Source organism: Poeciliopsis prolifica, unplaced genomic scaffold (genome assembly GCF_027474105.1).
Source record: "Poeciliopsis prolifica strain line A6 unplaced genomic scaffold, Auburn_PproV2 SCAFFOLD025, whole genome shotgun sequence".
In the NCBI taxonomy this organism is placed as follows: Eukaryota; Metazoa; Chordata; class Actinopteri; order Cyprinodontiformes; family Poeciliidae; genus Poeciliopsis; species Poeciliopsis prolifica.
Window position 1 is genome coordinate 1,725,041 of NW_026562400.1, and position 17,252 is coordinate 1,742,292.

The 17,252-nt window shown below is 35.7% G+C and overlaps 2 protein-coding genes across 5 annotated transcripts in view; both read right to left on the reverse strand.

The window, feature by feature from the left end:
• The window catches only part of bbs9 (Bardet-Biedl syndrome 9), a 143,845-nt gene extending 139,689 nt beyond the window's left edge, over positions 1-4,156 (reverse strand). For all 3 annotated transcript variants that reach the window (XM_055047276.1, XM_055047275.1, XM_055047277.1), the window contains exons 1-3: positions 4,053-4,156; positions 2,732-2,854; positions 1,724-1,874 (exon numbers count right to left, since the gene is read on the reverse strand). In XM_055047276.1, the coding sequence (XP_054903251.1) occupies positions 1,724-1,874; positions 2,732-2,843 (263 nt within the window). In that variant the 5' untranslated portion in view covers positions 2,844-2,854; positions 4,053-4,156. The remainder of the gene's footprint in view (positions 1-1,723; positions 1,875-2,731; positions 2,855-4,052) is intronic.
• Positions 4,157-5,042: 886 nt separating this feature from the next.
• Positions 5,043-16,664, reverse strand: nt5c3a (5'-nucleotidase, cytosolic IIIA). 2 transcript variants are annotated; one of them, XM_055047082.1, is made up of 8 exons: positions 16,527-16,664; positions 8,696-8,794; positions 8,484-8,553; positions 8,250-8,382; positions 8,075-8,164; positions 7,839-8,001; positions 7,288-7,488; positions 5,043-6,616 (listed from the first exon to the last, which is right to left on the reverse strand). In XM_055047082.1, the coding sequence occupies exons 1-8, from the start codon at positions 16,662-16,664 to the stop codon at positions 6,515-6,517; spliced, it is 996 nt and encodes a 331-aa protein (XP_054903057.1). In that variant the 3' UTR covers positions 5,043-6,514. The 2 variants fall into 2 exon arrangements, with proteins under 2 accessions (XP_054903057.1, XP_054903058.1); XM_055047083.1 differs by lacking the exon at positions 16,527-16,664 and adding an exon at positions 10,090-10,119.
• Positions 16,665-17,252: the final 588 nt, after the last annotated feature.

Below are 17,252 nucleotides of genomic sequence, written 5' to 3' on the forward strand. Positions count from 1 at the left end.
CAGATGCTTCCTGCCTCTGTGGTAAAACTCATGTTTTCAGCCTCAGGATAGAATCCAGACTTATTTTAACATTCACTTGTAAAATAATTACTTTAACAGCTGGTCCATTTTGTTTTAAACACTGCTTACAGTTGTGTGGTAGGTGATATTCCAGTGAAGTTAATCCTAGTTTTTTATATAGTTCACCACAAAACCACAAAGAAGTCCTCTTTTTGAACTCAGCAAAGCAAAAGCAGCTTTTCTAACTTTCAATAACTCTTTATTTCTCTTTATTTGTTTTGCATGTGGGGGCAACAAAGAAGTAAAAATTGGATCCCAACCCTTGAAAATTGACCTTGTCATTGCTGAAACAAAACATTTTACCATCTGCCCACCTCAGCCTGACTTCCACAGCATTCCTCAACGACAACCTCCAAAACGCCCTGCAGCCTCTGAAGAGTGTTGTCTCAAAAAAAAAAAACACATGTTGAAAAACATAACATGTTCCAAGCAGGCTGATTTAGTTGGATTTTGCCCCCAATGTGATGATGTGGGAGGCCTTCAATATAAACCACAACTTTTCCAAGAAATGTCTGTTCCTGCATAGCCACAAAAACGCCATGTGAGGTAGTAGTACAAAAAAAAATGTCAAAACAGGGAAGCAAATCTGACAGTTATGTCTGAGGCCAACATATTGATACATTTTTTGTAAAATCCGAAGTATTTACAACACCATGCAACTCTGAAGTGTATCAGGCAGCAACCTTATTCACTTTTAGCCAAGACATATTGTTAGAAAGTGCATGCTTACATTCCAAGAGCACCACGGTATCTGAATCAAATAACAAAAAAATGTGACTTAAAGGCCCATTTTTACCAAGGCATGACGACAAGCTGTTAAGCATATGCAAGTTGATTTTCATAACCGTAAAAAGAAAATAGTTTTTATCTTAGTCACAACAGCTTCAAAGTTCACAACTTCTGGAACTCTGATATATAGGGGTGGATGAAAACTAAAGTTTATATTGCCACTATGCACATTGAGCAAGACTGCAAGGGAGGTAAAAGACAATTCGGGTAGACATATTTTTATCGAGTCAGATAGAAATACGATTGAGATTTTTGTATGAAAATATGGAAAAGAATCTCATGCCCACTTATACGTATCAAGCAGTAAATCAAACTTTATCTGAGCACTTTACATATAGCTAAGTGTAACACAAAGTGTTTTGCAGACATTAACGTGCATAAAACCATTAGGCGATACACAATGATCAAAGTAAACACACAGAGAAAACAAATAATAACAATATTTAAAATACGAATATTAAAACAACAATCACAATGAGGTATGGTGACCCCAGAGAGCAAAGTATTTGACAAAAGCGGCTCTGTAGCAGTATAGCTTGTGAAATACAACATTTCTGACAATTTAAAAATTGTTCAACCATGCCTGTGACTTGATGAGACTGCAGAGAGAAATGGATGAGAAGACCAGCTTTCAGTGATGCACTGCTTTCACTTATTCAGTTGGCAAATGCATACGTTAATCATTGTGATTCACTAAAATTAGACACAACAATGTATGAAAGTTGGATATGTGAGTTACGAAATAAATGTCCTGAAACCTCAAGTTTTCCCTCAAATGACACAGAAAATACTACAAATGAGGCAAACAAACTACACAATGCATCACCCCATGTTCCTTTTTACTATTTGATCTGGATTCTAGGTAAATACTTACGAGACAAACTTCCCAACTTCCACCTGAATAATGGCATTTTGAAGTTGAACTTCCAGGAGCTGTGCATCAGCTGCGCCACCATTGCTCAGCTTATTGGCATTTGGGGAGAAAATTCGCAGCATCCCCATGTAGCTGCCCACAACAATCTTGTCTGTAAGACATTTAATAAGACAGAAGGGAAACAGAAATTACTACTAACTATATTTAGGCGGGCTTTTATTAGGTTATTCTTGAGGAACTGCAGAAATATCCCCATGAACACACCACTCTGACTCTGAAACATGGCAGAACTGTGATCTGAATGCACTTTTCTTTTACAGCGACAGCTTAATGGATGGCAATACTGGAAGAAAACATGCAATAGACTTGGCACAGTACCCTCCGCATTCAGAGCTACATCAGGAAGATTGTCATCAAATTATAGTCATGGTTTGGAATGACAGAGTCCAGGCCAAAATCCAGTTGAAAAACAAATGAGATCATTTGTTTTTAAAAATGTTCTCTGTCATTTGCTTTTTAAATATGCTCTCTGTCTTTGTCCTTTTTCAAAGTTTCAGTCTTAGGAATTTCTGTCTCTGACAATGTGAAGCTGGTAATGTGAAGCTGGTAGAGCTATAACCCAGACCACTTGCAAATGTTATTGGAGCAAAACATGAGTCTACAAATCTTGAATCAGTGTAGGGTGAATAAAAGTTTTATTTTAAAAGATTTTGCAAACCATGTATAATTTTTCAACTTTATTACTATGCATTAATCTGCACATACATCTTTCACATATAACTCCAATGACATTCATCTAAGTCAATGGATGTAAAGTTACAAAATGTGGAAAAATTCAGGCTGTGAATACTTTTGCAAGATACTTTTGTAGATACCAAAATATACACTGATGTAACTTTGAAAATTTGTTGAGAGGGGGATATCCAGAAACATTTTACTGTTCATGACCTCAACAGTATACATTCAGGTCAGCATGTTGTAAAGACAAGACCATCATGACAAACTGACCATGTCCTGTACCACTGTTGTCCACATCTCCGACACACAGGCATCCCTGGTCAAATTCTTCTCCCTCACCGAGAGCAGCTGACCACCAGTCACGGGCTTTGAAAAGAGACATGGCGCCTCCAACTGGACAGAGTGAAAAGCAGAGGGGGCAATCTTGATCAATGCATATGAGAAACAAACATTTGTCTGTACATTGCAGAGAGAAATATCTCTAATGAAAAAAAAAGTTCACACAATCAATGAGGACATATAACATTTAGGATTAAGCAAATGAAATGGAATATTTTGAATCAGCAATGCAGAGTCAGCCCTTTTGCCCTGAAGAGGATTTAGCTTTATATCTTTGCTCACTACTAAGGTAACAACAGCAGTCAGTCACATGACCCAAACCTTGAGCTTCGAGGAGAATGAAGAGGCGACTCGGTGGGGGCAAGCAGCTTTTCTACTTGATAAGTGCTGAGCAGGTGGAACAGGCGGTTAATCCAGAGAAAGAGAATCCCTCCTATCTTCAGCACACTGACCTTAAAGCCTGAGTAACTTTTAAAGCAAATTATCTACAAAGACCTTTTTCTTTTATTACAATTCTAACAACTAAACTTGATTTGCAATGCTTGCAACTACAGACTTGATAAAGACAAACTGTAAATGAGTGATAATTTGTTTTATAATAACTGGAGGTTAGGACAATTTACATGGAGTTTAACAATGCTTGTTTTTCTACAGTTTATTTGAAAACAAAAATCTAGTTCTGCAGACTTTATTTAGCAGTTCAGATATAAAAACAAAATGTTTATTATCCAAAGAAAACAATATATGCGTAACATTAATATCATATGGTGTCGTGAAAGCTATAACCCTAAACAATCAGCTTTTGTTTATATGAGTCTCAATGACCTGCAAGAAACCATGACAACACTATTTCATGTGTAGTTAATGGCTAAAATTACAAATATTAACAGCACACTATTGTTAAAGGGTCAACTTCAAACAATTCAGGACAACTGCAATACTCTCTGGGGAAGCCCAATGCACATGAGAGTATTTGGCTTCATTCACAGTTTCTTGCTTGGGACACATAATTTTTGTGTTGTAACAATAAAAAACAGTTGATGACACACGTCCAAGGTCCGCTTTAATACTAAGCATGAGAACGGGAGCTGTCGTCAAGCCGACTGATTTAACTTTAGCTTAGCCGCGGCTAATTAGCTCTCTATCCAAGTTCCCTGCCTATAAGCTAGTAGGTCAGGAGGAGTATCCCAATATAACCGACATGTACGGTCATGGGAAACAAGCATTCGGGGATTTTTCACAAGTTTCTAACCTGTAAAGAAGCGTCACTCCTCGTTTGTTACTCCTGCTTCACGCAAACATCACATTTCTTATCTTCTCGCTTGGAGCCATCGTCTTGTTGTCATGACAGTGACGCTAAACGGAGAAGAATAGTTACTGCGCAAGACCGGAAACCAAGGGGTCCATGGGAAAGTAAGTTTTGCTTTAACCATAAAGACTATATAGATTTCTGGCTTGTCAATAAAGGACACATTTGTCTTTTAAAATAAATAAATAACACTCTAAATCAATGTAACTGTTGGTGACTGGTTTTAGGTCATTTATTTATTTAATTAATTATTTCAATGGAAGAAGTACAGACACAATTTAGGTAGTTTTTTATTAGATTAAAACATTTGAAGACTTGAATCAGATTTTCATATCCATGTTCTTGGATTGAATCAAAAGTCTTGCTTTTATTTTATTTTTTTTCCCCCTTTTTGTGTTCAACACATTTATTTAGGTAGGAACAAACGCTTGTTGCATTGGGTAAACAGTAAAGCACTATTGTAGGCAATAGTATGTACACAAATTTTTACACAAAAATTGAAATTTATTTTTTTTTAAAAACGTAAAAAGAAAAAAGAACACATTTATGTGGGGTGGGAGGATTAACTTAGGAAATGTTCTTTTAAATATATTAAAAGAATTAAAAGACAAAAATATAAGTTAAGTCCCCTAACCACAACACTATTTATTGTTATAGATGCATCCTTAATTAAATTTGCTTATTAACATAGTATTAATTTCATGTTTGAAATTTATTTAAAATATCTTAAAAATAACTTGTCACAAAGCTCCTCTACAAAAATTCTGAATAATATGCTGCATTGTATATAATTTCATACTTTTTATATTGTATTGCTAAATTTTAAGATCTTGAAAAAGAAGGCAGATTGCCCGAAAACACATTAGATAAATCAAGAACAGCTTCTTTAATTCAATAGATGTAGATTGAAATAAAACAGATAAACTTTTGGTGTTCTGTTCTGTGATCCAGTCATGGCTTCATGAAATTTATTGCATGTTTTATTCACAGCATCAAAGAAAACCATCAGTTTATAAAAATAAAACACAACAGTCAGAAAATATATTATAAGTAGTGAAACAATATATATTTCCATATAATTTCCCACATACACAATGTGACAGTATTCCCCATTTAAATGATAAATATGTCTTTAGTCTCCCATTTCTCAGACATAAACACTATGATAAGAAAAGGCAACATGCAGGTAATAGCAGCACATTTAAAACACAAACATATCAAAGGGAAACACCATGCTGAAACAAATGGAGATCATTTAGCTTTGAAACTCCAGAAAAAAAATATCAGAGGCAGTGCTGAACTTTAACCACTGAATTTAAAAAAGTGACTAAAAAAAAACACTTGAACAAGTGTTATACTGGGTTTTACAGAACAAGGAACATTATTTTTTACCCCTTTTTCCAGAAACATCTTAGATAAAATCAACAAAAGAATCTTTATGTACAAGCAAATCTGAAAGGCATCAACTTATTTATACTGTTGTAATTCATTGTAGCAGCCACAAGAGGTCAGCTTCACGTTTAAACATCATCTCTAACATTCAGCAAGAGTGTTTGGGTGAATGAGCTATGCTGAGAACATCATGAATATTTCATTTGTAGAATGAAAATATTTATTTTATTCCTCCTTTGTGGATTAAAAGTATATCAAATTAGTACATCAGAATTAAATAAATATGTAAATATACCTTTTTGTACAAGACTGTTTTCAACGTCAACAAATCAAAGCTATAGCCACATCTATTCTATTTTTTTTCTGTATAAAAGAATTTAAAATACATTTCCCAGTTGTCGTGATCCTGTCAGTTTGATTTGTATGACCTAAATTCTTCATTTTTCTTTAGAAATACTGTTGTCATTGTGTTGCTCCTGCCATAGAGCAAGACATTCAACTTGCTTTTCAGGAAATAGTTTTCAAGGTCCTTTAGATACTAAATAGTTTCTTGTACTTTTAAAATACTAACTTTGGCAGACATGAGTGTACACAAACAGGTCAATATGACACAACCTAGTAACATTATGCCTCCCTGCTTGAACCTGCTTTATCATGGACAAATCTTACATCAAAAATATAAAAAAATAAAAATAACAGCCATAATGTGAAAGCCATGAGGATGGCATAACTGTATTTTTTCCTCATATCTCTTTTTATCAGAAAAGAACGCATTGGGGAATCAACATGAGAAGTTATTTCAGCTAAAAAAAAAACAGAAGCCAATTGTTGCAGCTTTTGAAGATTTTATAAATATCGGAAGATGAGAAACGTCTTTTTTCAATGCTGTAGGAGATTTGTTTGAAGAAAGAGGGCCGGAAATTAGAGTAGTGGAGGAATTAGACATAGGTCAGGAGTCTGGCTGCAGTGGGTATGAGAAAGCAGAGAAAGGGGCTGTGGATTGGATAATGGAATTATAGAACCTTCTGGAGAATAGCATTGGGCACTTCCAGTGTCTCGTCCTTCACAAGGACAATGTCATAAGAGTCCATGTATTTGTCAAGGTTCTCTTCTACCTGCAGAAACAGCAAAAAAAATGTAAATAAAGCACACTGCTCACTCAACACAAAGCACAAACGACCATTTCAAAGTTTTTCTGGTAAATTTAAGGCAGCTCTATGTCAAAAGCAAATCTTGTCAGATCAGGATTGGAGTATCCCATATTAAATACAGATACTTTACATCTTTGATTTCTTTCTTCCACTATAAAAATGACAAAAATACAACAATAAGAACCAAAGATTTAAAACTTTGGTGAAAATCAAAGAGTCAATTTTAAAATGCTTAACAGAAGGTGTAATGTGAACAATCAAAGAGAAATAAGGTCATTCCAATGTAAAGCAATGGAGGAAATAAATCTATTTCATTTTGAATTTTTTTTCTGACAAAATGGAGAAGAGAATCAATTTCTGTCAAATCTTTTTTTTTTTTTTGCAAACAGTTTTATCTACACAACACAAGACTTGTAAAATTTATAAAAGTAAAATATTGTACTTTCACTGACTTTTCAAGAGGGCACAGGAACTATTTACTGGTCTAGGAAAGACATATACTGTCTCAGAACAAGCTTTTTGCCACATAAAACATGTCCGGGATTATAAGGAAATAGAATTTCTTATATATATATATAAAAAAAAAACACAAGAAAAACAGGAGACATGAATATTTGAAAGATTAATGGTTTTACCTTGTCATTGAGGAAGCCGACCTTGAGCATGTTCTCCACATTGGGAACACCGTCGGCCATGGTGAGGTCTCCCATCGAGTCTCCCAACAGGATGATGTTACTGTAATCCCTTATCTGTTTGAAGTAGTCAGTGTTCCGCAGTGCACTGTCATGTTTGTTGTATACATGGATCAGCTCACCTTTGAATCCCTTTATCACCCCCTGCAGGACAAAAAGACCCATCACTTGAATTCTGAGTTGACAGAAATCAGATAATTTGGCAGGTGCTGTGTATTTCACCTTTTCTCTCAAAGCATTTTGTATTTAATGAGGAGAGGCCTTTCACAAAACATTAATTCACACCCACATAGAGCATAAACTCATTCTAAGTATACTTCAGTACCACACAAAAGAATATATGACAGCAGAGTTTGTTTTTCATCCTTTTGAACTTTCAACCTCTCTCACTTTGAAGAAATTGGAAATGTTGGCAGCATTTTGTAAAACCCTGTATTACTGAAAAAGTCTATATTTTCTTGGATATGCACACAGATATACTTCTGTTGACTTACTTTGTCATCAAAGTCCATGAAGTTAGAGACGACCTTGATATTGGGGTGGTAAACGCGAGCCTGGCTGATGACTTCCTCCAGCACATCCCCCAGACCCGCAGAGAAAATAAAGACAGGCACGTTGTGCTGATGGAGGCGATCAAAGAACTGTTCATATCCTTCTCTGCAACAAAACAAGCAATCAGTTTACCCTAAGTAAACAAATCCACATCCTTCACCTGATCCTCTGGAGTTACCTGAGGGCAAGGTCAGACTCTCTCACCACCTCCGGCAGTTTGTGCTTCTCTAACCGCTGCTCAACAAGCAGCGAGTGGGACTTAAAATACCTGGAAACAAACACATCTTTAGGAAAGTCCCACTGCAGAAGCTTTGAAGGTCACAGGTAACATGATTTGCAGGTGCCAGAATTACCATTCCACCATAAAAGGGTATTTCTCTTCCGTACTCAGGTGAGGGTCAATCTCAATGGGATAATATTTATGCTTCAGCTGCAGCAGCTTCTGCCTGCACTCATCCGTCACTAGTTTGCAGTTATCAATAACATCTATGCAGTGAAAAGATAATATCAAAAATATAATATCTGTTTCCAGCCTGATTCCAATGAAGGTGTAGCATTTCTGTGTTACCTCAAAATGTAATACTTACTGTGCAAAGTCGAACAACGTTTTCCATTGACTGCAAATTTGCTTATTGTCATGTCGAAGTCTGTGATGACCTAAAATGTTCAAAAATCATTTTACTTATCAGAAGTTTGTGACAACGAGGCATGAGAAGAGACAACCGTGTCTATCCAAATATTCTAGCAACATTTCAAGGAGAAGGGGGAGGTAAGTTGGAGCAAATATCAGGATTTGTACCTGGAGTTTGGAAGCTCCTCCTTTAATGAGGCCACAGATGATCTGCTCCACCCTCTCAGGGTCTCTCATGTGCACTGTGGGTTTCTCAAACTGAGGCATCTGGAGTTAAACACAGAAAAGAAAGACAGAAATAAGAATAAAATTTAACAGAGCAAAGACTTTTGTTAAATAGAAAAGCAGTTGAAAAAAAATCACCAAAAATAAAATAAAAAAAAACATAATAAAAATTGAGTCAAATAAAACCCATAGGCAACCACATTCTCTGTATAATATGCCTGACAGGGGGAAAATACAAAAAATAAACAACTGAATTAATAAATGCAGTGATTTAAATATATTGGGACCAGGACAAAAATCTGTTCCTTTTACAAGAAAATCAAAAATTAAGATGCAGATGAGGAATCAGAGTAATGTACTTGCACTGACTTGCACCAACATTAACTGTGACCTACATTTGCTTTAAGAGGAGTGGCAGATGGCAAAGGGACTACATGTTGTCTCCTGTCATTTTGTATACCATTTTTTTAATTCTTATATACAGGCTGCAGAAAATGAACATCATGTTCCTCATTTCAGACATGACCCAACAATCAGTACAATGGGGTTCTTAGCTTTCTAACAGAAATCTTGTGACTGTGGATGCAGAAATGAGCAAAAGAAATCCTGCTGGTCAGTTTAGTTTGAGACCAGATATCCACTGCAAGCTAATTTATTTCTCAAAAGAATAAGTGGTTGTTGGCAAACTTACATTTAGTTGCAATATAACTCTTAATGATTTAGTTAAGACTGCAGATACACCCAAAACAACCAAGCCGCCCAACAGCTTCAGCTTCAGCTTATGCAATCAGAACTTGACTTTCTAACACCTCATATATTACTCTGATCCTTCAGACACATGATACTCAGAACATAAGCTATAAATAACCATTACGTTTTTATTTTTTGTTTGTTTGGTTTTTTCAACTAAGACATTACATCGAAAAGCAAAAAAAGCGGAGAGTCAAAACAACTACAAAAACTTATTTTTGCTGAGAGTCAAATGCATTTGCAATACAAATCATCTAATTTCATGTTAATTTACAGCCTTATAAAAATTGTAGTTTAAAAACTTCTTTAGAGGGCAGGCTGTTGGATACAGTTCAAAGCATCGCTTGTAGAAACATGACAGTAATTACAGACAAATTGCCACTATTTTGCTAAATGTTCGTGATATTATACACATTTCTCTGCATTTTGAGTATATTTTCTTCTATGCAACATCGGATTTTTGCAATGCAGATCACCAAAATAATGACTCCCTTTTAATTTTCTTGATACCAGCGTCAGCACTCTAAGAAACAAGCACAGGTATTTCAGTAAGCAAATCATCTGCATCGAGGCACATACAAGCTTACCTCTGGCTTGTTGTTGTCACAGGAACCAGAGTGAAGAAAAGATTGTGTGTCTGCACAGGGTTTATATATCCACAGAAACAGGCGGGGAGAAGAGGAGGGTGGGAAAAGTTGACCAAAACTGATTAGACAATGTAACCCCTCCCCACCCCACAAACACACAAACAAACTGACACTTCTAGTTGTGTGTGTGTGAATGCAGAGGACAACAAACAGATGTGGTAACGGGCCAGCAGTGTTAGGGTGCTGTTTGTAATCCAGACTTTTTCCAGTAGTTTGACCTCTAACCTTTAAATTCAATTAGATGGGGAAATCTTGCTTCCAGAAGTATGCCTGCTGAATACTCATATTTCTAACACACAATCTACTCCATACACACACGCAATAAATAGCCTGAAGCCACATTAGAGGTCATAAGGGTTAAGTTACTGGGTCTGACCATACACTGGTCCAGAAGGAGCACACGCAGGGTTTCCTCCCACTGAAGGAAAGGCCTGCAAGATCAAGAAACCCCTCGTCCAGGGATTCTTGTCGACTTCTGATCATTGCAACTGAAGAAATGTTCTCCGATTTTAAAACTTTGTCAGAAGTGGTGCTTCGAATTCCAGTCTCCAGTGTGCCAGCATAATGACCATCTAAGAAATCAACTTTAAAACCTTGTGATATTTGACTAAACACAAGTAGGTGTGAAATGCATCCAGACCAGGACTAAGTTGTGAGACTGTGAGTTCAGGCCATAGCAGGTGAATATACTAGTTACATTCAATTTCTAGAAGTTTTCAAAATCGACTTGTGTTTTAATTCCTACACAAAATCAAAATTGAGCAAAATTTTACTTGGCAGATTTTATTTACTGCAATATAAATTCTGCAAAAATGCTCCTCTGCTTTCTAAGACTTTGGGGCTCCATGACCAACATTCTGAGAGAAACTCGGGTCAAAAGTTTAGATGAGTTACACTTATTGGACAACAATGTAGTTCTGCATTTTAAAATAATAGATCATTTGACTTCTCATCCAAAAATTGCATCCTACAGATTTCTGGGAACACGTGGCTAGACTTGAACCTTGAACGCTTTCCACTATAAGGTCTTGAAAAACAGTTAGTCTTGTACTACAGGAAATGGAATTATGTGAAGTACAAAGATTGTGACTAAAGTGCATAAAAGTATTTTCAGTATGCTGAATTACAAGAGAATCCTGGCAGACAAATTAAATTGTCAAACCTCAAATGCAGACAAAAACAAACCACTGTTTCTTCCTTGTGTTCAACGAACCAAATGTGACACCTGAGCAAACGGCAATCTCTGTTTGCTCAGAGCAAAAGTAAGGGTGACTTCAAAATAGTCGATTGTCTGGCACCAAAATTCTATCAGCAGCAACAATATGGACTCTCTGGACTATGGAAAGAAAATGGTTATCAATCAGCATGGGGGTGCAGGGAATGGGGTCACTGGTTTCAAGATATGCCAGGAGTATAAGAACGTACATTTTCAGACTACTAATGTTTTCTCTGTAGTTTGAAGTCCATGAGATAAAGTGACCACAGTTGCTTTCTGAGACTAAGAAAACAGAATAATTAAGTATTGCTGCTTATTCCTAGTTAGCTGGTTGAAGAAAGTTTTTCAACCGGCGAACTGGCCATCTCAAAAATAAAGCACTTTTGCTTCTCTTTAAGGCATGACAAATTTAAATATTTTGAGATTTAGCCATGGCCACAAAAAGCAGTCAGTGTGAAAATTAAACAAACCAAAATATTTATTATGCTCATACTATTTTAAACTGATGTCCCATGAGAAGAACAACCCCTAAGCAGCCAATTGCAGACTAACTACATGAGCAGACAGACTGAATAATTCAGCTGTTATTAATTTACATAGCAGTAAACAAATGTTATTACTTTAGAAGTGGTATTTTTTAGTATAAGTAAAATAATGATCTTACTACTGATACATTGTGAATTTCTTGATATGATAAGTATTACAGGCATCAACAATCAAGAGTGACTTTAGCAAAAAAGTTGAGTTTTCAATAAAAAAAAATATTTAAATTATCATCTTTTGAAAAATAATTTTGTGAATTCATAATAATCATTTAGTTATGTTTTGTATAATTATTTCTGCTCAATCTGCTTGGCTTTAAAAGCAAAAACTTACCTTCAGATATAAGCAAAGACAACATTACAAACATTATTAAAGGTTACATTGGCAATCAAGAAGTACTGTGGTTGTCAATAACCATGTGCCTTCAAGATTATAAAAAAAAGACAAGGACCCTGATAGAATGAGGTTCAAACATTGTTTTCCATGAGAGATGGATGTAATGGTTTAACGCTTAATTGAACAAAGGATTTTTCAAACTTGTTTGAAAACTGATCTGGCTGTCACAGCAAGAAACCTAAACCTAAAAATGGTGCTAACAAATCAAAATGACTATAAAAGCACTGAAGGCGACTGATCAGTTCTTGTAAAAAACAAAAAACAAAAACTGCTACCCCGGTGTGGAACAAATCTGATAAATGACTGTTGAACCAAAGATTACAGAGTGAAAGACTGATGTGGACACAACTTGAAGGATGACTAACCTCAGGACTGTGGCTTTAATCAGATCCACCTTTGACATACAACTGTGCGTTTGCTGATAGGGCTGCAAATTTTGCTGTCCACACCTTTTCTACATCATCAAATAATACTGCTGCAGCATCTGCATTTCACTACTTTTTGCAGTATCTCGGTGATCTCACTAAAACCTTTAAAACTCTAAAACTAGATTCTACTGATATTCTAAGATTAGAGATGTGTTTTCTTTCCTTTCTTTTAAACATATATATGCAATGTTTTTTTTACAAACTAGAAAGACAAGGTCTCTTGCTCAGAGACACAACCTGAGTGAAGAAACTGGTTCTGTGGCAGCCATTTTTTGCAAAGGTAAAAGTCTAAACAGTTTGTGTGCAGAATGTGGGGTCTGCAGAGATTTTAGCCAGCAACACTTGTGACAACATTTGAATATGCAATCAGATGATGATAGGGAGTGTCAGATTAAAGATAAGTTTTGAAAATAAAAAAACTTTTATGTAGGTATTAAACAACCTTTTTTATTAAGCCCACAATTCTGTATTATTTTTTAATGGGATGATATAATTTTCTAATTTTAAATGTCATGTTTTCATTACCAACAAGTGAAAAATCTTCATAATTAACAGAAACAAAGGCTTCCACACTATGTAATGTGTGACTCATTCAGCTCTTTATCAATACACCTGTTAACAATTTTAGTGACTGAAACACAATGATAGGTTAGTTGGCAAAATAAAATGGTTGAAAAATTGAAGTTTATTTCACTGTATAACAATTTCTTATGTTATTGTGCAGCCTTATATTACATATACTACTGATACAACTTTTACAACAATCCAAACCGACTACTTGAGCACAAAAAATATTTATCAGTATTATTAATTAGCCCATTGCCCAAATTCTAAAATTAACATTAAATAAATATTCCACAGAACTGATCAATCAAGCATGTGTGATGTCAGCATTCCGGTAAATATATAATTATGTTGAAATATGCTTAGCTGTGCCCACATTGGTAGATACAACGTTTGCGATAATGAAGCCCATATGTTTCTAATGATAAAGCATTCTGGAGAAAATATGTTGGTGAAACTGCGGGGAAGCTATACCCACCTCTTTGAAGCTGCAAATTATAAAAACAAGCAGCATTACTCAAATCCTTGTTAACTCATAGAAAACTAAATCATGCTTGCCAAAAGTGGCAAGAAGTACTTTTCAAATTCTTTGTCAGATCTGACTTTTGCGCGTATGTCGATATTAGAAAGGTTTTAATGAACAATAGGAGAAAAAACAGCAAAGAGATTTTGCATTTTTAAATATTGTTTTAATGTTTCCTGATTTTAAACATTTTCCAAACCAATCTCTAAATCAGTCTTGCCTGTTTTTGACAACTACAGAACATTCAGTTTTACAGCTACTGTTTTATCAGTATTTATTACCAGAACAGCATGTTTCTTCTTCTTACCTCTACATAGCAGGAGTGACATACATAATGATATGATTCACAACAGTGCAATTAGTAAGGCTAAATCCCAAGACCGTAGAGGAACGTTTATCTCCATCTTTAAAGAGCAACAGAGCCAAGCAGAAAAATCTTGAAGATGTAAAGAAGGACATTTTACTGTGTTCTGCCCTACAGAGGTCAACAGAGCAAAACACACTTGAGAAGCAGCATTAAAACAACCTAAATGAATCTGCATCCAGCTTACAAGTATTAAAAGCAAAAGAAGCATTGTATTCCTGGTTGAGTTAATATTAAGACGTTATATTACAGGGGTTGACTACAGCTTTTACTTTTACTGTAACCACATTGGTAGCTGCTATGTTTGTGATAATGATGGCCATCTGTCACTGATAATGAAACCAAACAGGATTTAGTAAATGCAGTGAACTTTTATTTTAAAAACTGTATGTTTTCAGTTTAGTACCAAAACAAACCTGAGTTGCAAACACACTCAATTCACATGGTTGGTATCTGGGTATGACTGAGAATGCACTGGCTTTTTGTAAGCATTTTAACACAAAAAGTAATTAAAAAAAGGGAGTAGTCAGCAGCATGATCATAATGTTATAAATATGATCTTGAAACTTGATTCAGAGATACATCCAGAAAGCGGTGCTATGCTGTCATCACCTTTATTCATCTATAATCTAATCATAATCAAAGTTCACAGTGTGAGTCAGACCAAAATTAAAGGGAGGAAAGTGCAGTTAAATAATTAATAATTTTTCAATCTATTTTATTCATCTGGAGGAGACCGTAACTGCAGAAAAATTAAGAATAGTACAATAAACCTTAAAATATTACAAATGAGTTAGAGTTGTTTATAGTACAGATTTTTCCTTCAGATAAATAAATTGGTTAATGAACAATTTTAAAAAAATCTGTCTCTTGGTACAAATGTTCCAACTCAATTAATGTGAATATATTCAAAAGTTCAATCATTTATTTATGGAAACTGACAGCAGACTTTTCCCACATTTAGTTTTTCCCAAAAGAAGCCCAAATGCAGACACTAAATTTTCTGAGGCTAACTTATCTCAAGAAAACTATCAGGACTTTTACAACCTTTTTTTAAACAATTCCATAGCACATTCGTTTCTGTAAACTTGAGCTATTGAGGTGGAATCTGTGGGTAAGCAGACAAACTTAAGAAAATACCCACGGATATAAAACATATCGTCTTTGACAGGTCTTTGTGTGTGTTTTGCTGTGCTAAATACATAAACTTGTTTCAGTCCGGATGTTTTTGCTTACAGAAAGCAGCAGGAAACATTAAAAACAGATGGTTACAAGTTTCCACGCTGTGGATCACAGTGGGAAACTGTCTCTGTAAGGCAGCCAGTCGCTTCTACGTCCCAGTTTAATTTCCTTCCTAGAAGACTGGATTAGTAGAAAAGAAGAGCTAACAAACTGGTTGGCCTGTAATTTGGCTTTTATTTAGTTTCTACTTTAACCTTCCAGGTTTCTGAATAAAAGTGAATCTTATTAGGGTAGAAAAAGTAAGAGTGTTATGTGAGAAGTCTGGTTAGACTCTCAATGGAAATTTGACAAAGCTGGAAAAAGTATTGTGACAAAGTATTGTGTTATGGTTTCTTTTAACTTTACCTTAACTGATGCTGTGCTGGAAAATAAGACAGGATGACACTGTTACTGGTTTTTGTTTTGTTATTGTTTTTGTTGTTTTTTGAAGGTGTATGCCTTTTTAAGTTACAATGCTATACCGCTAAGTGTATTTCATTGCTCTTGTTTTATCTTGTGTATCTATTTGAGCTTATTAAATTTAATATTATTGCACATGGGACCCAGAAAAAAGTTTGGCTTTGTCGAATAATATTTGTATGCAATTAAATAGTGCTTAACTGAACTTGAAATAATTTCAGGGTTATTTATGCAGTTTCCATGTGAATGCAATGCAAGTTTGTGATGCAGAAGCTTGCATAACCTGAAGGAAGCCTGGTCAAGCGAACACAGCAGCAAAAAGCTGTTTTCGGGGCAATGAGAGGTTGGTAGAGAGCGGAACTGACCAAGAGCTCAGAGAACTAAGACTTTGAAATGAAAGTAAGAAAGTGTGCAGGTCCTTCTGTCCGGTAAAAATTGGCTGGTGACCTCTAACAGATTCCGTTTTAGGGGGACAAGCTGCGCAGGCGCAGTGCATCAACCAAGTTAAACTGTGCTCAGATAAAAATAAGCTCGAGGTCTTCTTTCCGGTAACGATCTTTATAATAAATGTCGCCAACAAGCCTGGGTAATGATCCAATCTAAATGTAGTAGAGCTTTATTTTGAAGCCCACACATCCCACTTCCTGTATCTTATCAACGTTTGGCTATTTAACAGCGCAGTTAGAGAGTACTTTAACTTACCATCTCTATGATCCTCGTTTTCTTCCCAGCTCGCTTCTTCTTTGCTATGATGTACTGGACCAGCGCCACACCGCCGAACACGACACAGACACTGGCGCTGGCTGCGGCTCCGACCTTCACCACGGCCGTCCTGTCCATGACGGTCCGCTGCGCTGCCGCTCACCAGCCCGCCGTACGAGAAGTCCCGTCCTCCTCCGATTAACAACGGGCGCCTTCCTACTGGTACTGCTCGCACACGGAAGCAAAGATCGTCTATGCAGAGAGGCTGGTTGCTCTCACTTATGATAAGCTGTAATTATATAAACATCCCCGAACTACAACATTCTCAAAATCTTTCAGGGTCAAAGATGCCACAAATGAACAAATAAATAATCTGTCAAATGAAAATGTATGTCCGCTTAAAGAAAATAAAATACAATTACATTGAAACATGGTGAGTTGGTTTTCATTCAGACATAAAAAAAAAAAAAAAAAGCTTGCTTAAATGCTATTTTCAAAAGCTATGTTTATCCTAACAAACTACTCTTAGTCTTGAGGTTTTTGGTTTTGAGCTATTCTCCCCTCTACTATTCTTAAAATTTATTTTATCAAATGTGCAGAGATGCAAAAGAAATCTCCCATCTAAAAGATGTATTAAAGTGTACAGCCTGGTTTTATAATACAAATATTAATATAAGAACACATAACACCTTGTATGAGGGAGATCCACCATGTTTTGTGGAGGAA

Bases quoted from the DNA above. Each gene is read 5' to 3' on its own strand.
- nt5c3a (XM_055047082.1), bottom strand. From the start codon at position 16,664: ATGGACAGGACGGCCGTGGTGAAGGTCGGAGCCGCAGCCAGCGCCAGT. The intron at 8,165-8,249 runs GTAATTCTGGCA...GTTTGTTTCCAG, and splicing joins TACCCTTTTATGGTGGAATG to GTATTTTAAGTCCCACTCGC. The intron at 6,617-7,287 runs GTAAAACCATTA...CTGTTTCTGCAG, and splicing joins TCGGCTTCCTCAATGACAAG to GTAGAAGAGAACCTTGACAA.